We start from the raw sequence: 25,551 nt of genomic DNA, 5'->3' as shown, positions 1-25,551 counted from the left end.
TTGCAATTACAGTGTTAAAAAGAGGCCATAGTGGTCTCCAGGATGAGAGGCCAGGATGGTGTAATAGAGACATCTGCTGGTAGAAACAGAGAAACTTTCTTGGAAGCCACCATAGGGTTTACTTGTGAGATCACCTTTACTATGGTAATGACACTCCTGTTGGTGACAGGCTCAGTGTAACACCAGTACATTTAGATGCAATGTACAAATCCTCAGACTTGCTCTTCTGAAATAATGAGATCTCTTTTTTCTTCAAGGTGAGCATCACCAGGCCATGAAAAATGCAGTGTGTGTAACCATAAACATGTAGAAGGATATAGATTTAGCAATGCATAAACATTTCACAGTGTCTAAGTTTAGATAGTATGCATTGTTTCATTTAGTCATTGACTGAAATGGCTTTAGAAATATTTGCAAAATACTTTAGGTCAGAAAATAGCTTGTGACAGCTGAACTGATAGGCTAAAATATTAGGTCCAGTGACATTAGGATAATGTGCTGAATATAGTGTTTCATATGAATACTAAACATAAAATAGATATGATCTCAACAAAAGGCAAGGCAATAAGAACTAAACTGCACAGTCAACAGGATCACGGGGTACCTTACATTGAGTTAGTACCATTTCAGACTGCAGATGTGGAATAGTATCTTTGAATACTCCTCCATATAAAGGCTATTCAGTTTTAGCCTAATATTCCCCTTAATATGAAAGGATACCCACCCTAAAGCATCTTCCTAACTACATCTGCATGTTCCATAGCCACCGGCCTTAAAAGGTACCATCCTAGTCAGAAACTACTTGCCAATTGCTGACTAGCTATATATCATTTCAAATATACTAACCAGGAATGACTGGTAGAGTGGGGCAGTGCCATAGAGGCATCCTGCCTTTCTGTACAAAACTATGCATATGTACTCAGAAGTACCGGTAATTTATATTGTGTTTATTGGAGCATACTCTTGCTAAATGTGCTTAGGATTGCAGTCTTTTAATATGGACTGGAAGCTTGAAGTTAACTTTAAGTATTGTCAGTCAGGCAGAAGAATCAGCCAAGTGTAGATCAGGAAAATAATGGTGGAGTTTTGTAGCTATCATACTTTTAAAATGTAGTTGAATAAGGAAACCTGTCTGACAGATAATGACACATATTCATTTAGGACAGGTTCAAGCGTAGTGTGCCTATTATTGTGCATCTGTTGGGGCTAACAATAGACAGAGATGACAAAAATGAATGTTGATTTATGAAACCTTGAACTAAATGGGAGCGTGAGTGTAAAATAAGAATAAAGAGAAAATTCAAAGCCCAAGATTCAAATGATAAACTAAAGCTGTATTAATAGTGCCTATAGCAGACTAAGTATAGTAGAGCTGGGATGATACAGTGGATTGAAAGTTCTCATGTCAGATGTGGGAATTTGGATAGATAAAAGTATTTATGGTCCAGTAGTGTCTATGTCATATTGCACCATACTCTGAACTGGTATGGGGAAACAGTTCTATGTTTTTTTTGGGGGGAGGGGTACAAAAACATCATGTACCTCTGCAGCATTATCAACATTTCCTCATATTTGGGAGCAGTTTACAGCTGTACAGATTCTAGAATGAATCTAAACAAACAAACAAGACCTCGTCACACATAATCAAAATCACACTACTGCACAAAGTTTTCCTCAGAGCTCTGCAATCATACTTCACTCCTTTGGAAATCAACTATGCACAACAAACTTCCAGTGGATTGGGACCATTAGGTTGTCTCCAGTGTTGGTCTTACTTAGAGTAGACCCATTGAACTGAAGGGCCTAATTTAGTCATGCACTTTAATTACAGTGGGCCTAAGATTAACATTCACTACAGCCAAATGGTTTGAGACAACTTTTTCTTTAGGCAACAACCTATCAACCAAAAGTTAAGAATGCACATTATTTTATCACCAATCTATGCTGGCAATGGTTGCCTGTCACAAAGCTTATAACACTACAGCTTTTTTATTTATTTTTTAAAAATAGCAAATATTATATTAAAAATGGAGGGGGTGACTGCTTGTAATTGCTTATAATAATTTATTTCATATATTCTGCCCAGTGCTCTTTTTAAATTATTTATGTGATGTTTTTAAGCTTGCCTTTTACTAATTTCCTGCTGCCAGTGTGGTATTTAGCATCTAATTTTCAATTGCTGCTATGGCATTTGGCATCAAGTTCTAATAAAGCTACTGGAGAAGCACACATTGGACTTAATAGGCTTTAGCATGGTTCCCAAGTTGTTCAAATGAGATGACTTATCTTGCACATTAAGTACCTCCTGTTCATTTATCATAATGCCATTGATTTTATGTCTAGACAGCCTCCCATTCTTCAACAAAATAAAAATTACCTCATCTGACTTAATATTTCACCGTAATATTGATGATGCATACTTCCAGTGTTCATAATCCTGCTGCCGTAAGTTGACAAAATAGCAAGGGAAAACTACATAGTGTATTGCTTACTTACAAATATGCCACTAGGTTTATGAAACTAACCAAAAGCAGTATCAAAGCTTTTTTCAAAAAGTCAGTGGATATATCTGAATTCTATTTTTATTTTCTAACTTTTATAGCCCACATTTCTTCTGTCACAGAACCCAAGGCAGCATACATGCATTCCTAGGTGGTCTCCTATCCAGGTAGTGTTGTTGTTGTTTAGTCGTTTAGTCATGTCCGACTCTTCGTGACTCCATGGACCAGAGCACGCCAGGCACTCCTGTCTTCCACTGCCTCCTGCAGTTTGGTCAAACTCATGCTGGTAGCTTCGAGAACACTATCCAACCATCTCGTCCTCTGTCGTCCCCTTCTCCTTGTGCCCTCCATCTTTCCCAACATCAGGGTCTTTTCTAGGGAATCTTCTCTTCTCATGTGGTGGCCAAAGTATTGGAGTCTCAGCTTCAGGATCTGTCCTTCCAGTGAGAACTCAGGGCTGATTTTCTTAAGAATGGGTAGGTTTGATATTCTTGCAGTCCATGGGACTCTCCAGCATCAAACCTTCATAGCTTCAGCAAGGTGGTAGACAACATGGCATCCTTCACATGTTATGGACTACACCTCTCATCACCCATGATCATTGGTCAATGGTTGAGGATGATGGGAGTTGTAGTCATGGGCATAGCCAGGATTTGGGGGATCCACCAAAGTTGTTGAGCTTTCTTTGATGTGACAGTCAATGAGTGGTACATTTTCATCGGCCAAGATGTACTATTTTAGATAATTATTGGTGTACAGCAGTCGGTTATACCCCCATGTGCACGTACCAAGGAGAAGGGAAGAGAACACTATTGTGACATGGGATGATCCCTTTTTGTGTACGCAGCTGTGTTTATACTAGGAGAGATTACAGCTTTTGATATGAGACAGAAACCCATTTTTGTTGTTCTGCAAAGGAGCTTGTACAGTGAAGTGTGGTGTAATGGTTAGGGTGTTGAACTAGGACCTGAGAGACCAGGGATCACATCATTACTCAGCCATGAAACTCACCATATGGCCTTGACCAGCCTAACCTACCTCATAGGGTTGTTGTGAGCAAAATATGGAGAAGAGGAGAGTCATGTATTCCACCTTGAGCCCCTCTGAGGAAAGGCAGGATATAAACAATGAAAAAACAAAACATATAGGTTAGTTGATCAGGAAGAATTCTGTTCTTTTGGGGGCAGGGGAACAGTAGCTTGATTTGTACTATACTTGCTATATTTGAGTTTGAACTTCATTTTCCCAGCTCATTACACTGACTGTGTTTTAATCATAGTGACTTAAATTTGATTATATCTTGAAAATTCTTGCATAGGTGAAAGAGATGGAGGAATTTCTGTTGTATTACATCTTTTATATTTCCATTCTTCCTGTTCCCGTTCTATATAATGATGTTGAAATTGTTCTGTTATAGTGATGGATGTGATGAAGAAGCAAATTAGGTGCACAGGAACAAAGCCAGCTTTTAATGCCAGTTAAAAATTGGAGATGTACCAACAGAGATTACTGAGATGTACTAAATATTTAACACTACGGAGAAAGAAAGGGGTTTTATTCATTCACAAATTACTTCACAAAGACAGAGTTGTATCTGGAAATATTCCTAACACTGTCCATACTTTGCTGTCTTGTAAGGGGAATGAAACGTAACTCACAACAGAAGAGATGTCTCATCTGCATGCAGAATCTCCTAGTAAAACAAAAAAAGTAAAATTAACCAATATTTCTCCTGACATTAAATAATCCAAGGGAAATACTGGAAACGTATTTTGTTGCCTTCTTTAAATGGGAAAGATAGATTGCAAGCCACTAAAACAGTAGAAAATAAGAACAATTATATTTTGAAAGAGAGCTGCCTTGCAGTGTAACATTAATACAGTGAAGCTGTTGTGCGAGACATCAACAATACTGTACTCATAGCTCCCCCAACCCTGATAGCTGTGGGGCTTTTCTAACTTTTTTTTCACAGGGAGGGAACACTTCTGGCTCTTGCTACATGAACGCTTATTAAATTGGATCCCTGCTGGATCAGAGCAAAAACCAATCTAGTCCAGCATCCTTTTCTTACAATGGCCAACCAGATGTGTATGGAAAGCCTGCAAGCTTGTTTGACTGCAATTTCCCACAAGTTGAACTAAGGTCCCAATGAAATAAATGAGACAAATTAGACATGACTTAAGACCCATTTATTGCGATGGGTTTAAGCTCAACTAACCTATAGCACAATCCTGTCTACTCAGAGATAAGCTCCACTGAGCTCTATTGGACATACTCCCAGATGAGTATGCCTGAGACCACAGCCAATGTAGGTAGGTACGTGGGTATTTGCTTGCACCTATGTGTTGTTGGAAACAAGATGGCTTAAAATGAACAATTTCCCAAAAATAGGGATAAAAGGTGGCGCTGTGGGTAAAAGCCTCAGCGCCTAGGGCTTGCCGATCGAAAGGTCGGCGGTTCGAATCCCCGCGGCGGGGTGCGCTCCCGTCTTTCGGTCCCAGCGCCTGCCAACCTAGCAGTTCGAAAGCACCCTCGGGTGCAAGTAGATAAATAGGGACCGCTTTCTAGCGGGAAGGTAAACGGCATTTCCGTGTGCAGCTCTGGCTCGCCAGAGCAGCGATGTCACGCTGGCCACGTGACCCGGAAGTGTCTTCGGACAGCGCTGGCCCCTGGCCTCTTGAGTGAGATGGGCGCACAACCCCAGAGTCTGGCAAGACTGGCCCGTATGGGCAGGGGTACCTTTACCTTTACCTATGTTTTGGTACTTCACAAGTCCAAACTGAAATTCAAGGCAGACCACAGTTTGCCTTTGTACTTTTCATGGAAAACAGAAAATTACTGTTTTCTCTGAAGGGGAGAAATTGCATTTCCAAATGCTGCACTTCGATAAATTCATTGAGCATAACATTTTCTCATGTAATCTTAAGGCTGTCCATTTTCTTTCAGCTTTCAAATAATTGAACTAAGTGATAAAAAGTGAAATGCTAAAGGATGTTGAGCTTCTTTCTCTTCCCCCACCTCTATACTTCTTATGCTGTAACTGAAAATGATTTAAAGATTGTGGAATATGTCAGCTGAGAGAACATTTCTCGGAACATCTGTCTTACTGTTTATTGTACACAATAGCTAGCATCTGAAATGTTAAAACTTTATGGAATGGAACACTGCTGTTAGGCTATTGGCCTCACTGTAATGTCCATTCCTGGGGCACTATATCCAAGTGCTCTGTCTCACCAGGTCAACTGCAATGCCCCAGTGGAGCTGTATCGTGGTTAAAGTGTGGAACTACAGCCTGAGAGGCAAGGATTAAGATCCCCACTCAGCTATGAAACTCATTGGGCACCCCAGGGCTGGTCACTGCCTCTCAGTTTAACCTACCTCACAGGGTTATTGTGCTGATAAAATGAAGAAGGGGGAAATCATGTACACTCCTTGAATGACAGATAATTATGTGTGTGGTGTGTGTGTGTGTGTGTGTGTGTGTATACACACCCACAAAATATCTACAACTATGCCATCACATATATTTCTCTAATTTGACAAATGTTAATGATTGTTCATCTTAAGAATATGGTCTGATTTATACATATGTTTGAAGTTGGTGGATTTTTGCCAAAGTCAGTATGACTTGAACCCAAACTTCACTCCCACTGGTGGGAGCATCCTGAGCAGAAAGAAGTTGGGTTCTTTTGCTGATTTCCCCTCCTAGACCACAAGGTCCTATGAAAATATTATGTGACAGGTTGGAGGACCCTCTAGAACACTGGGAGCTGCATGGGAAAAGGGAAATTGGTGTGAGTTGCCTTGGTCACCCACTTCCACCAGTGAGATTTCTCCATCAAAAGGCCAGTGTGGACAGAAGGAGCTCTTCTGTTTGCAGAGGGTGAAGTTTTGATCCAGCCCCAGTTGTTGTTCTCCAACTCCCATCAGCACTAGCCATCATGGCCAGTAGTCAGGGATTATGGAAACTGTAGTCCAGCGGCATCTGAAGCGCCAGAGATTCCTCATCCTGGATCTTGCATGAACTAATCAGGGTGACTGGGTATAGCAGATCTTGTCTAATTGCAGTGAAATGAATATGATGACCTGCAAACCTATTAGTGCACTATTTCTGAGGATGAACTTCTAATATCCATTATGATTTGCTAACTACATTTTTTTTGCTTATTTTTGTTTTACAGATTTTGGCCATTGTATCTATTTTGTTCATTGTGCTGTCCACCATTGCTTTGTCACTCAACACTCTACCTGAGCTTCAAGTAATTGATGAATTTGGACAACTAAATGACAACCCCCAGCTAGCACATGTAGAAGCTGTGTGTATAGCTTGGTTCACTATGGAGTACCTTTTGCGTTTCCTGTCATCTCCAAACAAGTGGAAGTTCTTCAAAGGTCCATTAAATGTGATTGACTTGCTGGCCATTTTACCCTACTATGTCACCATTTTCCTCACAGAATCCAACAAAAGTGTGCTGCAGTTCCAAAATGTCCGCCGTGTTGTTCAGATATTCCGTATTATGAGGATACTCAGGATCCTTAAACTTGCCAGACACTCTACAGGCCTTCAGTCTTTAGGATTCACACTCAGGAGGAGTTACAATGAATTGGGTTTATTGATATTATTTTTAGCAATGGGCATCATGATATTTTCCAGTCTTGTATTTTTTGCTGAGAAAGACGAAGATGCTACGAAGTTTACTAGTATCCCTGCATCATTTTGGTGGGCCACCATCACTATGACTACAGTAGGCTATGGTGATATATATCCTAAGACTTTACTAGGTAAAATTGTTGGAGGATTGTGTTGCATTGCTGGAGTGCTGGTAATTGCTCTACCTATTCCCATCATAGTAAACAATTTCTCTGAGTTTTATAAGGAGCAAAAACGGCAGGAGAAAGCCATTAAACGAAGGGAGGCACTTGAGCGAGCAAAAAGAAATGGAAGCATTGTCTCAATGAATCTAAAAGATGCCTTTGCCCGCAGCATGGAACTGATTGATGTAGCCGTGGATTCCGGTAAGACTGAGGAAGCAGCCAACTCCAAGGAAACCCCTGACGATAACCACTTATCTCCAAGCCGGTGGAAATGGGCCAGAAGGACAATGTCTGAAACAAGTTCTAACAAGTCCTTGGAGAATAAATATCAGGAAGTAAGCCAGCAAGATACCAACGAAAAGCTCAACAATATTGTCACAGCCTCCAGCCCCCAACACTTGAGTGCTCAGAAACTCGAAATGCTATACAATGAAATTACTAAAACTCAGTCTCAACCTAATCTCAATGCCAACTACCAAGGCCCGTCAGCAAAACCTCCCTTATATGAGGAGGAAATTGAAATGGAAGAGGTTATTGGGCAAGGAGAACCATCCATGTCAGGGCCCAGAGACATAGTGACAGACATGAGAAGCATTTCCAGCATTGATAGCTTTGCCAGCTGTGCAACCGATTTCACTGAGACAGATCGGTCTCCCTTGCCCCCATACTCTGGTTCTCACCTGCAGCTAAGGTTCCCACCTGACTCTGTCCATTTGGAAGACCAAAGAGCAAAGAGTTCTCAGTTTTTATCACACACCAAGGATAAAATGTTTGCCCCCAGAGATGTCACCTTTGAGTACTCCCCAGTGGATACAGCCATGAACATGGATAACGCTGGCTCCCAGTCTCTGCTTCATGGCCCTTTGCACTTTGACAGCTCCATGTTAAGTCCCAAAAGTTCTCTCAAAGGAAGCAATCCATTAAAAGCAAGGTCCCTTAAAGTTAATTTTAAGGAAAACAGAGGTGGCGCTCCACAAACACCACCGAGCACTGCAAGGCCACTTCCAGTAACAACAGCAGCAGATTTCATGCAATCCACCCCTCCTCAGCATATCAGCACCATTCTCTTAGAAGAGAATTCACCACACGGCGACAGGCCCTTGCTGGGTGCTGATGCCTCCATGGTTTGCCAGAGCATTCCTAAGAAATCATCCCCTTCTCTGTTTCCAAAACAAAGGCTTTTTACTTTCCCTTCCAAAGAGAGGAGAAGCTTCACCGAAATGGACACTGGAGAAGAAGACGACTTCATGGAGATTCCTGGAATGACAAGACATGACAAAGAGCAGGATATCAAGACAAACTGCTACGGGGAAAAACACAAAGATGGGAACCATTTAACAGAAGAGCCTCGAGTCAGCTCTTCTTCCCCCAAAATCTTGGGGCAAAACTGTACACAAGACATTTACTGTGCCGGGGGGGATGTAAAAGGGGACAATAGCCAAGAAGGTCACAAAATGGAAAACCACTTGTTTTCCCCAGAAATCCATACAAATCCTGGAGAAACTGGCTACTGTCCCACACGGGAAACCAGCATGTGACTAGTCAGGAGAGCAATAATGACAAAAACTGATTTCTTAAAACCACAATTAGTAATGCCTATGAACTAAAACATGGGAAGCCTCAGAAGTAAAAAAAAAAAATGTTATTTTTGCATGGCATGAAGAGTTGATTAGTTTAAGTACTGTTTAATATAAAAGTGGAAAATCTGCTTTTTTTTGTAACAAAAAAGGAGAAAAAATCAGTTAAAAAAATGATGCAAGAACAGTGAGTAAAATAAAGAGCTCTTTTAGGAGCCCATATTCTGCAACGTCTGACATTTTTGGTCCTTTCACTAATGATTGTAGATAAGTCTTTTTTTAAAAAAAATATTTTAACTTTTTTTGCTCTTGGTTATAATGAATTTTGGGAATTTGCACATGAAAGGATGAAATGCCGATGCATGTGTTCATAATGGTGTGAAACAAGGTGCTTTGAGCCTGCAAAATGCATACATTTGTAAATAGTTTGGGTTTGTGGGGAGATCTACAGTTATCAAGGATATGTGGAAAATACATTTCCCGGGACACAAGTACTTCCTTCACAGTTTGCTGCCTGGAGGATTTGTACAGACTTATGTTGCAAAATTGCAACTTCTTCTTAAAGCATCTCACCTATTTTGCTTTCTGTTTAAAAGCTCATAAAGTATAAGCTGTTTGTTTAAGTAAATGACAGTGTTTTCTCATCTATCTGTGAAGTAAATCATAGCTCAAATTATTTTTATTTGCATAGATTTCACGGATAAATTTGCAAGTTTTGAGTAAAATTCTGTTTAGACTGTGCAAGATTTAATGACCAGAAATTGAAAACTTGATATTAGAACTGCCAAAATCAAAACAAAGACAAGGACACCATTACGTTACATAATAAAATTATTTCTATGGCAATAAAATGTGCCAAATGGCCATGAAAAAATGATTATTTTATATTTAAAAGTTCAAAAGTTTGTATTACAGTTACGATTGCTGTATGCACTATTGTTAATATCTTATTTTTTTAAATGAAGTTTCTGTGGTTGTAAGTTTGCTTCTAAAATCTCTTTAGGAGTACTGTGGCTTTTGTCCACCACTTCTTTACCACTAGGCGCCCCAATTTTAGATAACTTATTAATTTCAGAATACCAACATGATTACTCTTTCTTGAATCAACAGACAAGGATTGCTGCTTTATGAGCAAAGTTGGAAAACTCAGAGTAGACAATCTTTTCAGCCCAGCCTCTGCTTCAATTTTGCAAAAGTGGTGTTTTATACAAACTTTGCTGTGAGCAGTTTTGCTCTATCGGGTTTTCCATATCTAATTATTGCAATTAATTAACAAATTAACAAAATCTTTTGAAACTTCTGTGGATTTCTTCTTCTTCATGTTCTTCCATCACATGCATTCTATATTAATCAATAGGATAAAAGCTCTCCTGCAATAAGATAAAACAGCATGTGAATGGAACTTTCCAAATTGTGTACCTTTTACCCAAATTCCAATAATTTTAGTAGAATCATTATTTCTGCAAATTTAAAGAAGCTGTTAAATGCATTAAAATATTTTAAAATCACAAAACAATATTGGACCTATAAGCTTAATAATTTTAATTTTCTAATAAAAACAATATTCTAATTTGGGGGGGGAGAGTTCTTCAACATAAAACCTTACCCACTTACACTGATTTTACTCAGTACAGACCACTTAAAATTCATGTTAGCTTCAACAGAATAATTTCTAATATAGCTGAGCAGAATTCAAAATTTCTCATATGCTTTCTTAAGAAATTTTTCCTTTAATTTCCTTTCCTTTTTTCTTTTCCATTCTTTTTTCTATTTGGCTGCAACAGCCTTCAAAGAGAAAACTGGGCCTTATCCTGTCGCCCACAGGTTTTACTTTTGTAAGGAAATTTCACCATCATGTATTTAATATGTGTCTTTTGGACCAAATACCAAGCACAGCAAAAGTCATCTTTATTTTTTTCCAATTCTTAGACCCTTTTTAATACTTGCCTTTGTTTTTAAATACAGTATCTCCAGATATTTCTCTTAAGAATTAATAATACAGTTAAATGTCATTTCTTAAAAAACAAAAAACAATGTCTGGTCATTAGGTCTCAAAATATGCATTTGTTCTTCATGGCTGTCCAGGTAATTATATTTCTGCATATGATTTAAGTTAATTATGTGGCATTCTGCTTAATCCTTTTCAATGACCTCCATTTTATTTTATGAACCTCCTTTGTTTATGTCTCTTGCTTTATTGATAGATATTCCCTTTGACTGAGACTAAATGCTAACTAGCTTTTAAAAGACATTGCTCTGTAATTTCTGTACTTTTTTAACACCATGCTGCCCTATTTGATCTGTCTTCATAATGACAACCATATAAAGAACAAAACCAAAGGCTAAATGAAACCTTGGGCTTCGGTTGAAAATGGGAGGTTGGTCACTGATTTCAATGAAATCCTAGTTACATTCATAATCCTTACCCAGGGAAAACACTTTTTGGCTACCATGACTGTTCTATCATGAGCTATAGGTGGAAGGATCCAAAGCTAAAATATGCTCTTTTCATATGTAATAAACTATTCCTATCTTCAGAGCCCTGCTAATGTACCATATGAGATACATGTTGACGTTCCTTCCCCTTGGCTAGTACTGGCTTCATTCTACATATGTGTCAAGACTTTGGATTGTATCCAGTGTTAGCTATACTCAGAATAGACATTGAAATTAATGAACATGACTTAGCTTAGGTCCATTTATTTTATTGGGTCTATCCTGAATAAAACTTAGTTGGATACAACTTTTTGTCTCCCAAGCTACATCCATTAAGCAATAATTTGGAAGCCCTTTGCTACTGGATACAAAAATGTTCTAAGCTTATCTGAATCTGACCTCACATATGTTGTTAGGAGTAATTCCATTTCTGCCACACACAAAAATGATCATTAACACAAGAGGATGCCTTTGAGGCAAGCTCAAGAGCATGAACCTATTTTTGGATAGTGGAGAAAGAGAAGGTGTTTCATTTATTTTCATACATATGGGCCTCTATAAAGGGTAAGAAACATTGTGTCCTCTTCCTAAAACGGGTTCAAGAACCGAAGCTTTACTAAAGATAGCATACCATCTAGATAGCCTGTAAGCAACTATATGTTCTACACTTAGTCCAGGGCAGCGAAAGTGGTGCTCAAGTGATGTTGTTGGACTCCAACTCCCATCCACCCCTGTCAGAATTGTCAGTGGTCAGAGATTATGGGAACTCTAGTCCAGCAACATGCAGAGGGCACCATGTTGGCTACCCTGAGATAGATTGTTCCTTTCTATCTTATGGAACAACAACATCTGACATCACATTACCACTCCATGTTCATTATGGTTCTACAACATCACATAAGTCATTGTTTGTACTTCAAAAGCAAACTCAAATTACAGGTAAAACAAAACAGTGGCACAGATTTTTATTATGGCATAAACTTTGTGTCCTGACTAATGCATAGTTTTGGTAACAGCATTTCCAGTATTTGGTCACAGTAAACTTGGAAAGGAAAGGAAATGGAAAACAACCCTCAAACTACAGGAAGAAACACAGCAACAAGAGGGAGAAGGAAAGGCAGAGTACCTGTGAGTACCTAAGGCATGTTTAAAAACATACTACTGCTATGTTTAATTACCTGTTGCTTGTATAGTAAGGTAACTATTGTCACAAAAGTCAATGTTAAGACTTTTGTTCCAACCCTATATTGCTTGCCCATCCACCACTATTCTTGAAACCAACATAAAAAATCCCATTCATTGCTGTTTGGGGATTGCCTGCTAAGACTGCCATCCTCTGGCTAGCTTCACCAACTGAATCCAAGTGTGATGTAGCCAAAAATGGTTGCATACTAAGAGTTTAGCAAGGATGCTCTTCTAGCTATATGACATTATAAGATAATAGTATATTTTTCAGCAGTGCTAGTCTAGGGTTCTCTTCTGCCCCATTTTCCTAATGGGGAGACAAAGGTATTCAAATATGCTAAAGGGATGCATTTAATAACCTGTGACTCTTTGCCACAAGTTTTCCAAAGCAACTCATTTCTCTCTACTCAGCTGATATCTACCTGGCACTCGATCACTGATTTGGCTTTGTTCTGTGAAAACTGGGAGGTGGTGTTGCTGGCAACTCACCAAGCCGAGTTCGGCTGTGTACAATTGATAAATAGCTTGTCAGAGACTTGGAAGCGTTACTGTTCAGCAAGCATTGCCAGTGGTGGTCACATTCGCTTTTTGTGTCCCACTTTGATGTTCAAACCAAGTTTACACCTTTCTGTAGTGATATGTGATGTGCTTAATGCAGTTTAATACATAGATTTTTCTCAGGGACAAAAAGAATTTGCACTGAATTATTCCAATGAAGCAAGCTGCAGAAGCTTGCTTACATTACAGCCGTCTGCCTAAGCTCCATTGGGTTCAAGTTCAATTGCAGCCTTACAAAGCAATCTAGCCCCCCAAACCTGGCCCACTGTGATGGAGAGAGTATGGATGTGGCAGAAGTGTCCCTCTGCTTGGCTCTGCTGGCAGCATCCTTCACCACCACAAATGTTCCCCTAGGACCTGCTGAAAGCACAGGCAGGCAGACGCTACTACCTCTGGTATCCCTGCCAGTGGTAAGTAGTAAAAACTCCTGAAATGGGACATTTCTGGGGAAGGGAGGGGTGAGAAAGGAATGGAGCTGGGTCAGCCAAGGATTTGCTGGATTCAAAACCAGTCCAGGTACCAGCAGTGACTCTAATTTGGGCCTCTCTGCTATACCAGAGCTGGGGGAGAAATTGCCCTCACCTTTCACCTAGGACAGCATGAGAGGCTGGTGCTTTCGATGTGGCGGCTCCTCTCCTTCCAGGAGGGAGTTAGAATGGTTCCCTTAGTGGGGTTCATGCTCTTAATTTGTTTTTGGAACAAGGCAGTGCAAATTTATTTTTTTATTTTAGCCCAGAAAGACTATACTTTGCAATTGTTTTGAGCACAGCGCATGTAAAAAAAATTCCTCCCCAAATCAGCACCTGCTTGGCTTCCTTCCTTTTTTAGCTTTTTCATGTTGGGATGCTGCCCGCCCCCATTTCCTGCAGGTTTCTGTAGCAGACTCGGCCCTCCAGATGTTTTTGGCCTACAACTCCCACGATCCCTAGCTAGCAGGACCACTGGTCAGGGATGATGGGAACTGTAGTCTCAAACCATCTGGAGGGCTGAGTTTGAGGAAGCCTGCCAGGTGCACAGAAGTATGCCTGGCATTTTTGTAATAGCTGGGGGTTTGTTTCAATGTGCTGACGCCTAAAGGCTACTTTCTTGTATCCCCCCTATGTGCCTGAGCACTTTGGGGACTTTTGTTTAGGGACTTGACTCTTCCCATTCCTCTTTTACATATGCATAAGCATCAAGCTACTAATCTTTGGTCAAGCCCAGTGTCATAGCAGCAGTGAAATGGAGGTTCTTCCAGATAAACAAATATGTGCATGCCACCTTGGCAGCTCACTTACTATGAGAAATATCAGAAGAGCTGCACACACCCCTTTCCCACCTTTGCTTCTTAAAGCACAGCACAAACACACAGAGAGAAAGGTGCCCTGAGGATCAACAAATCCCTGGAATGTATTGCAACACAATATGAAAAGCAAAACTGGCAAATCACATCACACACACACACACACACGTGGCGTTCTTTCTGTTCATGCATGAATCTGTTTGGATCCTAGCCAATGCAGCCTCTCACCTTTATTATAACGAGTGAGCAATCTTCAAAGAGGACACAGTGGTCTAAGTAATTGTTCCCAGTGACAGAGTGTAGCACTCAAAATACTGTTCATTAAGTGTCAAACTCTACTGAGACAGCAAGCAGTATTAGTATGGAGGCAGCAATTCTGTACACTCACATTATGTAACAAGGTGATCAGCCTTCCACAGTCTGGGGCCCTCCAGATGCTGTTGGACTCCCATCAGCCTTTGCCAGCATGGCCAATGGTTAGGGATTATGGGAGTTGTAGTCCAAAAATATTATAGGCATAGGGCTGATCAAAATCCAACTCCACAGAAGCCACAGCTGGCCATGAAAGCAAATGGGCTGCTGCTCTCTTGGAGCTGCTTCTGATTTATAAGAAACAAGACCACAACCTGCCTGCAGAGTGTTTTCTGCCCATGTCTTAAATGTAAATGGCTACTACATAAGTGGACAATGATGGAAAACCAACTTCTCAACCATGTATATTTATGTCCTGAAAAAAGTGTGGATAGGCTTTTCTCCATATTGGGTGTTACATGAAATCATGATTTAATTTTTCCATTGTCTCCCTGTATGTTCACTTCATCATGCTGCTTACACAGGGAGGTTTCAGATTCGTTCTCACAATAGGGATGGAACCTTGGGTCCAAAGATCCCCACATGATGGCAGAAAGCGCTTCTGTTCACCTTAAGGGTGCTGTTTTGCTTTTGAGAGGGTTCTCCTGAGCAAGCTACAGCCAGATGAAAAATCAGCACAGCCGTGTGTCAGTGGAAACACTTTCTGCTTGCACACAGGGATCTCTGAGTAAGCCAGCCCCTCAAAAAGCAATATCCAAAGCCAAGCTGAAACTAAAAGATTGGTTCATTTACTGTGGGTTCAGGCAAAGTGGTTTCCTGTCTGTCTAGGTCAGAGTATTGGAGAGAGAAAGAATTGCATCCCACATCCCTGGGCGGAGGGCAGAGTTTTAGTGTTATTCCTCTATATATTCTCAGAGCTTTAGCCACGTTCATCATATGCAAGTCAGTGCCAGCCATGCAGATAAAAATCTAAACATTTAGAGATCAGTTTTCAGTAACAAACAGCACTCAGCACTTAGCCTGTTGCATTGAGATAACTGTAAATAACCACTCAATATGTACTGTTTCATGTTTATCAGTTAGATGTTATCTCCCATATTTGTTTCATATCTACAGTAGCATGGACTGAGTTTACTTAACAATGTTTTCTTCTATGGACGCTACAAATACTGTGGTGGGGGAGGGAAGCACAACAGTATTTTTAAAAATTGTACTGGCACAATAGCTGTGTCTTTACTATCGCTCAGTTTTGAACGAATGGCAGCATTTCACTGTAAACTGCTATACTAACAACATATTCTCCTTTTTAAAAAACAAAGCTTCCTTTTGGGATAGGAGATATGTGCATATATGATAAGTCTCATCTAATCTCATTCATCTGCCTTTACAAAATGCCCCATCCAAAATGGGAGAGTCTGCTGCTTTTGTTGTATATATTACTTCTATTTTAGGGATGGAGCAGGACTGAAAATTACAGTGTTCTTGTAAGGGCATTTTGCAATGGTAACAGCATCATGCATGCTTTGTTGCATCTTTGTATTTACTAGAAATGTCTTGTTTTCACCTTTTATTTTTCTGTAGAGAGCATACCACTTTAACTCCCCACCCCCACCCCTCCGCTGTCCATCTTGCACCATTAATAGAACTTCACATATAATGGTATTCGTATCAATGTTTCCATATCAGCTGCATTTTAACATCAATGAAACGGAAATGTGATTTTTTTTTGTTATACTAGTTTTTTGCTGATCAGCTAAATATTTCTGCACCAATCAGCATTTAAATATGCATGTGGTAGTCTGTATTGTACAGTTGTTCAACATCAAAATACTTGTTTATTTTCTGTCAAATGTCTGTAAAATGAATGGCATTGTTCTCCATTTCAGTCTGCCAGAATAAGCAGAATAGTCAATAAATGTGTAAATGAATCATCTGTGTCTCATTTCAGTTCTCTGCATGAAGCCACTTTACATTAAACATTACATACATACCAAAATGTCAATCCATAAGTGACTTTGGGTTTCATTATGGGGGGAAACAAACTTAAAACCTATTGAAGAAATATACAGGATGATGATGGGATAAGAAAGGGTGCTTTGCATTGTTCATACTTTGCTTCAATAGCTAATTCGTTCCCTTACAAGGCATCTCAGCCCATTTCCCCTAGGTTATGTCTGCATGTGTAGCCCTCTTTTTTACTTCTCCATTCCACTATAGATTGTCCCTTGTTGTATCTTGATTTTCTTCTATTGGTAGTTCCTCTCCTATACTGTTAGGTCTCACAAGTCTTAAATCAGTTACTTCAGGATGGGATCATTTCCCTTGCTTGCTGCTTCCACAGCAAACACTTGGCTATGAAGATAACCCACTGAGTGTCACTTCCACACCAAATGTGTATAGCACAAGGCTTCCCCCCAAGAATCCTGGGAACTGTAGCCTGTTAAGGGTGCTGGGAAATGCAGTTCTGTGCAGGGTAAACTTATGCACCAATTGGTTTAAAAGTAAAAAGACAGTCAGGTGCCCTGCTGGCAGCCTCTCTACATTCCTGTGTGCACAAGAAAGCCCATCCGTGGATATTATGGGATTGTCTGCAAATTCAGGCACTTAGGAAGGCTGCAGAGTGCCGACCACTGGAGGGATGATTTCCAGAATAAAATGAAGGATGCCTCCCAAAGACTCCTTGTCAACTTTGAAAATAAGATAGGCACACATCACCTGTGAGAATTTCACCAACATTTCCAGTCTCCTCTTTATTTTTTGAACACAATTTCTTTTTTCATTAATTACTAAATAATGTTGTTGGTGTGTTGTTGTTTTTTAAGGGAAGAAAGCAAAGTCAGCACAGCACATTTTGTAGTTGTTCTCTGAGTAGCACTGATGTGATTTTCAGTTTCTGTGGTGTCTTCCTGCTGTTACACCCTTCCTTTCCCATTTGCCTGCTCCTTCCTGCATGGCTAGCTGCATTCTTCTGCTTCGTCTGACTCTTTAGAACACAAATATTTTTGCTTTACATGGGAGGAGCTGAATTTTGACACCGCTGACTTCTATCACTCCTAGGACTGCCTATGCAAGCAATGGGAGACTTTGGGCTCTCAAATTTCAGCAGTGCCCTGTGCGATGCTAAATTCAGTGCCCTCCTCATGCCTCTTGCACTCTGTTCTACATCATTGCGGTGGCGCCCCCTGCAGCATCAGCACACAAGTGCAGCTGAACTGGTCGCGCTACCCTAAAACCATTTCTGATGTAAGCTTTCTTCTTGGGATCTCATGTGCCCTGTTTATCTGACTCATTCTCAAGAGTCTATAAGTGTGTACATTATAGAAGGCTTCTGGCTGCCAGTACAAGAGCACCTAAACCCTTCAGGGGAAGAGACAGACACAGAATCTCCAAGTATGGGGTAACAGGTTCAAGAGAAAGAGGCTTTTTAACCAGAGGGCAGCATATTCCAGTACAGAAGTGCAAGAGATGCATTTTCAGGATGACATAATATACAACAAGGGTAGAGAGCTGGATCATTTGGCATCATGGTATGACAGTGAAGGAGCTATGGGGGAAATCAGTTTTTTACAACAACAACATTATTTAAATGGCAGAAATCACTTTTTGGCATCATAGCGGTTGACATCATAGCAGTCAAAAGAAAAATGTTCAAACATCTTTTAATTTTTTTAAAAAAAATACAAATCCCAGGGTTACTACCCCTGTTATAGCATGTGTCCTATTATGTATTTCAGTTGCATTCTTTATAAGTAACTAATATAATTGTCAGCTATGCAGATCATTAATATTCTTTCAATTTGTTTTATATTCGGGCATTTTTCTCTGAGAACACTGCACAGGGCAAAGGGTTAGGCCCCCTCCTCCATGGTGCAGTCCCAATCCAAATTTGGGATGGGAAGCATAGCTGCTATTTTTAAAAAAAATAAAGATATGAAAATAATTACTGTAACACTATTTTGTCCCTGACTCCCATTTCCATAGGCAATAGTTTCTTCATTGTGTACAGCTGTATATACAAACAATTGAATCAGTAAAGTTCTTTATCTTAGTAAAAAGTTCATAAAAAGTTAACAATTTGATTCCTGAAAACAGCCCAGAGTTGTCTTATCAGCAATAGCCAATTTTGCTGATTTGTTTCCTGCCTAGACAATCTTGGCTCACGGCAAACAGCACTGCATCATGCAGACCTTGCTGTCACCTCCCCCTCTACCTCCTGGAGGTCAGTTGGGTGGCAGTGCCCCACCGTGCCATCTGCTACTGGTTCAGGTGGCTTTTCGCTCTCTACACCCCCCCTCCTAATCACCAAAATATCCCTCCCCTCCCACACAGACACCTGTGAACAGAAGAATGGACTGCAAGGGGCAATTTCAGACCAGGAGGAAAGTTTCACCATCTGCTTTTTCTCTACACACAGTGTAGAGTGGTATCTCAGGTTACATACGCTTCAGGTTACAGACTCCGCTAGCCTCGGGTTAAGAACTTTGCTTCAGGATGAGAACAGAAATTGTGCAGCAGCGGTGTAACGGCAGCAGAAGGCCCCATTAGCTAAAGTGGTCTTCAGGTTAAGAACAGTTTCAGGTTAAGAACGGACCTCTGGAACGAATTAAGTACTTAACCCGAGGTACCACTGTATAATTTTATAAAATTATTTCCTTCCATTTATCTTCTATCATCAGCCAGATTTGCACAAAGACAGTATTTATTTACAAATAAGATTTGCACACTGAGACATTCTCCCCACCTCCATTGACATAAAAGACCTGCACTTTGGCTGGACCATGCCCTTTCTCTTAAATTCCAGTGCTGTGACATCCTCTGATGTTAGCATTTGCTCCAGTATCTCGATATTTTCAAAATCAATCCCCGGTACCTGCAAATGTCTTCTCTAACAGTCTGTATCTAGTCTTTGGCTCTTATAACTACCAAAAGGCCACCATTCCTTCCTTCATATCCTGTCCGTTGCATTCAAAGTGTCTTCAGGGGAGTTTGCATGTGATTAGGAGTGGATGCAGCTTTCTTACAAACAGCCTTGCATTAACCAATATTTATTGTACTCTATTTAAAATATTTGACACACACACAAAAGAAAATGATTTTTGTAAGCGTTAAAAGACCATTGAGCAGTAAGAATGAGAACAATTGATCTGTAAATAAAACGTGAAGTCAGGCAGAATTCGAGACAGGAAGGAAACGTGACAAAATGAAGGCATCAGACTAAAGGAGCTTGGGGTGATTCTGACAGGGAAAATGGTAAGTGTGGAGGGATCAAGCACCATTGCCCTCTTCCCTGTTTTAAAGAGCTGATCAACGTTCAAAATATGAAGTAAGAGGGTCAAAACTAATTACATTTTCAGAATTTGGACAGTGTGATTTATTTCCATGACAGTGTAGAATTATTTGTTTATTAAATATCTACCGAACTCTTCCTTCTGAAAGAGCCCAGCATAGCAAACATAACAAGATAAAAATCAATTAAAACTGCTTAAAAGTATCTAAGTGCAATTCCAATAAAGATGGGGAAAGATCTTGTCTTAAAAGACTTGTTGAAAGAAGGTCTTAAGCAGGTGCCAAAAAGGCAGAAGAGATGGCACCTCTCTAATATTTAACAAGAAGGAATTTCAATGGTCAGTGCTAAAGGCCTCATTCCTATATTGTGCAGAATGGACCTCCTGTTAAGATGACATCTCTGCAGAGCACAGTGATTAGGGTTTTCTTGCTACAAGCCCTAGTTCTAGCCAATGGGTACCCAGCTGAAGTAAAACCAATGTTTCAGACCAATCCAGTTTAAGGTTTGCCATCCTCCAGAAATCATGCTTCAGCCTATCTACAAACCAAGCTTGGGCCAATTCAAAGATAACATTCCCCCACTGAAGCATCCCTTACTCGTCTATGCAGTGGTGGCACGCACTGATAGCAGGTTCGGGTGCAATCTCACATGATACCACCAAAATCTCACAAAATCTCTTCTTGTGAGATTTTGGTGAGATCTCATGAGATCGTCACTGATGCCGGTGCTACTTTTCTAACGGTGGCAAGGGGAGCAGGCAGGGTGCCCACAGGGATGAACCCTCAGCAGCTTCTGCTGCCCAAGGTAGCTGCTTCACACTGTGTCAAGGGTGGGCTGGCCCTGAGCCCAGACATGATGGCATGGGCCATCCTTGATTGGATCTCCCAGAACTTCCCCTTCCCCCCTTTAAAACAACTGTTAGATTTTCCTTGGAGCAGCCATGCTAGGAGAAAAAGGTGTTCAACCCACATTTCCACTCTAAATCAACTCCATCAGCTGCTATTGTCCTGATCAGAGAATGCACTTCACTACACTAGAATTCTTATCATGTCCAGAGGAGATTCATGGAGAATCTACTAGTCTCATTCATTTCTATTGATAGTAACTAGTGAAAGCTGAAATGGGATAATTTCTTTACAAAAAGAAGCATTGTGTTGGCAGATTTTTATTAGATTATACAACTAATCATGATAAGATTTTTATTGTTCTTATTAGATTTTACAACTAACAAATCCTTAAAATGTTTTTTGTAAGGCATATCATTAAAGGTTGAGGATGATAATGATTAACATGTACCCTGCCCACCTGACTGGGTTGCCCCAGCCACTCTGGATGGCTTCCAGCAGAATATAGAAGAACACAACAAAACACCAGACATTAAAAGCCTCCCGATACAGAGCTGCCTTCAGATGTCTACAGAAGATCATATAATTGTTTATCTCTTTGATGTCTGATGGAAGGGCATTCCATAGGGTGATTCTAATTTTGTTATAAAGTGAAGACTTTCTGTTAATGACATAAATCTTTTACAAAGTAATCAAAGAGCAAATTTTCAAACGTATTAATTATCCTTCTATAAACAGCTGGTGTACTTACCATTTTATCAGCTGGAGAAGGTTGGGTTTTAAACTGGCCAGCAAGTAATTCCCACTACTCCGTATGTTTATTTTGCCAGTATCGTCAATCAACCAAAATTCAGGTTCTGTGTGTGAAGCTTTGGTGTATGTTCACTGTGTTTTTTATTGAATCATTTTTTTATATTTCACACTGTATCACTCTGGCAGTGCTACATTTCTATTTCATGGATTCAAATAAAGTAACTGAATGATTGACTGACTGACCACATCCTTGAGTTACCATCATGGTTCCCTGAGGATGCAGGACAAAGCTGTGGGCCTGTAGAAAACAAGTGGATAAAAATAATCAGGTTTAAGAAAACCGAAGCTTTTAGTGCTGGATCCATTACAAAAACATTCTCTTTGCATTATAATGATGAAGTGTTCATTCTAATGAAGCATGCTGAAACATCAATATGTTGTTTGTTACCTGTCTGGAAACGACAGGAGAATCAGATTACCGGTAAATATTTTTTTTCCTGCATAAGGGCCATGGATCCTGTGACTAATTTAAAACTCCAGGCTAGAGGTTTGGGGACAGAAAGTGTCCCACACAGTCAACAATATTGCAGATTTCCCATGAGTGGCTTGCTAATATGAGCTTTGGAGAACTGCCCTAACCAGATGAAACAGTCAAAACAAAAAAAAATTCCTTCCAGTAGCACCTTAAAGACCAACTAAGTTTAAGGTGCTACTGGAAGGAATTTTTTTTGTTTTGACTATGGCAGACCAACACGGCTACCTATCTGCAGATGAAACAGGTCTCTTCACACAGGGTTAAATCCTAAGATAAATTAATGTAAGGATGCTCATGGAAAGAAGTTACGGAAAGTTACCTAAGTTCACCTGTCTTAGAATAGAAGTCTGTTTTTTGTTGATTTTCACCTCCACCAGAAGCCACTCCCTGCACACAAGCACACACACCATCCTACCTTGTTCAGGAGAGTCCTCAAAGGGGTTGGGGAACTTCTTCTGTTTGGTATCCCACTTGATGCCACAGAATGGGCTGTTGCTGAAGCAGTTCCTTTCTGTGATAAGAAAAACTCATAATCTGACTGTATATGCCTATGAAAGAGGAAAAATGGCCAGAAACCGGCCTGGCAGTGGATTACTTCTCCAACATTAGCAAAGGGAATAATCTTGTCTGCACCTGGGGCACCCAGCTAGTTCAGGGGGTTGTGGGACAGGCTGCATGACACACATGGCTCTTCCCTTCAGCAGAGGCAAATGGCTGGGCGAGGAATGAGAAGGAACAGCCAGGGTGCTGGCATCACCATTTCTTAGCATCTGCCACCTCAGGTGGTTACCTCACTCTGCCTAATGATAAGGAGGGCACTGCTGACCAGAAATCTCCACAGGACAGAAATGAAGATGGGTTACTGAACATAGCAGGGCACAAAAGCAATGATATTATCTACAATAGCAAAACAGTGCAATACAAAAACTGTAATGCATAAGTGATTGGCAAACTACCTTAATGATATAACCTAAATACAAGAGAAATGTGATACTTAATAATCAAGAAAAGGATTGAAAGGCAGGTCTTGTTTTTACATTTCCTTTTAATTCATTCATGGTATTGCATCATTTCTCTTATGTTGTCTCTCCCCCCTCTTCATATGTAATTTCCTTATCCCTGCCCCCCCTTTCTTTTTTTCTAAGGAAACCTTTCATTCTACAAGGAAATGTGCGTGCATAAACAGTTTCTATAGACAGATCTTTGCCTTGTTAAGCTTCAGCTAAAACAACAACTTGCCTGTGTTTTAATTTAATCAGTGACAGACAATGTGAGATTAATTTGAAGCCTTAGCCTCAAGAACTTATCCAGATGTTGGTGTGATTTACCCGGAAACAATGTGTAAGGAATATTCAGGATTCAGAATAAAGATTTTCCATATATTTCCCAACCACTAGCATATTGGAATTGTGAAATTATTCACAGGGAAAAGGCTGTGTGCATGCACACACACAGCACTGGTATAGACACAACATTTTTGTAATGTGAAAATCAAGTAGTCTATATTTCACCTTTCTGGATTTAGCAAGTTGACTATATTGGCAACAGTTAGAGATAAAATAAGGGAAATTAGAATTCATGTCCATAAGAAACAGTAGAAAATGGTACCAGAAAGAAGGTACCTTCTGCGTGGATGATCCAGCTGATAGGTGAAGATCAGGGAGTGGAGAACCAGAGGCCTTCCAGATGTTGCCTAATCTGCCCTACCTTCAGCTGCTGCTGCCACTACCATTGAGTGCCCAGGCTGCAGATACTCTGCAGAGCTCTGCTGGTGGCACTCCAGAAATAGGATTGTTGTGTCTGCTGGGTACAGCCTTAGATTCCAGAATGTTTTTTTTAAAAAAAGTAACCATTTTTCCATTTAAAAATTATGTTAAGCAGATTATCTGTAGAATGACTGCAGGTTGATGAAATTCAGGTCTACTGTTGAGCTGTGATTGGTATGGGAAATGTTATTATGGTTTTGAATAAGTAGCTAGGGTAGGAATTTGTTGTACAGTTTCCATGGATACACATGCATGCATGCCAGAATTCAGTTCCCATAAATATTTCTGTCACTAAATATTTCTCAACACTAAAAGGCATAAACATTACCCAAGGGGATTGTGCAAAATGGTTATTGAATATTCATGTCTTCCTACACCCATATTTCTTGTTCTCATTCCATATTCTCCTAGAATCAACCAAATCCAAATATGCTTAATCTCTTCTGAGATCATTTGTTACATATGTAGCATTTCTGTTATGGGCTATTAATGTTCACCCCTTTATATACAAACATATATACAAACATCGCCTAGATTACAAATATTGTAATATGCATATAAACAGTTTAAAACCCAACAATAAGTTAAATTACATTAAATCAGTGTGACCTATCATCTTTACTGAAGTTAAAATTAATAGCATCTTTGTTTTCACCCACTCTTGTATTTTTCTGATTTCTGTCATCAAAACAGGAAAGACTTTATTTATGTGCTCTGCCCAGGCATCTGCTATCTATTCTTTATTGCATAGAGAGAATTGTTTCTAAAACCAGGCCAATCATGCTTTTCCAAGGTTTGGTTTCCTTGGAATGAGGGACAGCAGATACTGCAGTGTCTTTATGATGTATGGTTTATTTACACATATATACAACCTGAGCCTACAATGAAGGGGCTCACAACATTAACACCCCAAAAAGGTTTGCTTCTCCCATAGCCACAACCTTGGATTCAAGCAAAGCACAAACCACAACCTTGGATTCAAGCAAAGATCAGGCACGGCTCTGTCTCTCAGCTGCCCAGCCTGCAATCTTGCTTCTAGCTTACACGCCTCAACTCTGGACTTTGTCTTTCTAACTAAAAGACATTTTTAAGAGGGGGACCCACCCATTTGCCCTCTGTCAGAGCCAATTCCTTTGTTACCTTAACAACCCATACTTGGGCCATTAGCAAGGATCTTGCCTGGCTATTCCAGCAATTTGAATCGCAACTGGTTCCATGAATTGGAAGGAACTCAGACATACAGCGCACCCCACCCCAAACTCACAACAATATATTTGTCTTTCAGTTCCTTGTACTTGTTTTAAAGAAATTTGGGGCGGGATGATAATCTTTTTTTAAAAAAATGTATCTTGCACAATTTTGCTAATTAATTTCAAATAAACACCCTAATGGAAACTTTTAAAAATACAAACGAAGGTGGAATTGTAGCAAGATGCTTGTTTGCTTATCGTGATCCTATTTGACTGGCAATACAGTGGACTCCCCACAACCTCCCCACCCCACAATTAAAATTTGCACAATTTTATTAATTCAACCCAAATAGTAAAAAGGGGAGTCCTCACTGAAAACCAGTGCAGGAAAGCTGAAAAATTATCTCACCTGAAAGTTAAAACAGTGTAGGGAGAACCAAGGAAAAGAGTCACTCTAATTTTCCACAATAATTCAGTGGCATGTACAACAGTTCAATTCAGTATCAGTT

General features: G+C 40.0%; 1 protein-coding gene across 2 annotated transcripts in view; it reads left to right on the top strand.

Moving 5' to 3' along the window:
* Positions 1-16,312, top strand: part of KCNB2 (potassium voltage-gated channel subfamily B member 2) — a 239,838-nt gene extending 223,526 nt beyond the window's left edge. For both annotated transcript variants that reach the window (XM_081919706.1, XM_081919705.1), the window contains one exon: positions 6,683-16,312. In XM_081919706.1, coding sequence (XP_081775832.1) covers positions 6,683-8,854 — 2,172 coding nt within the window. In that variant the 3' untranslated portion in view covers positions 8,855-16,312. The remainder of the gene's footprint in view (positions 1-6,682) is intronic.
* Positions 16,313-25,551: the final 9,239 nt, after the last annotated feature.

Source organism: Podarcis melisellensis, assembly GCF_964234715.1.
Source record: "Podarcis melisellensis genome assembly, chromosome: 7".
NCBI lineage: Eukaryota > Metazoa > Chordata > Lepidosauria > Squamata > Lacertidae > Podarcis > Podarcis melisellensis.
Note: the sequence above shows the minus strand (reverse complement) of the source record. Positions and strands in the feature narration are given on the sequence as shown.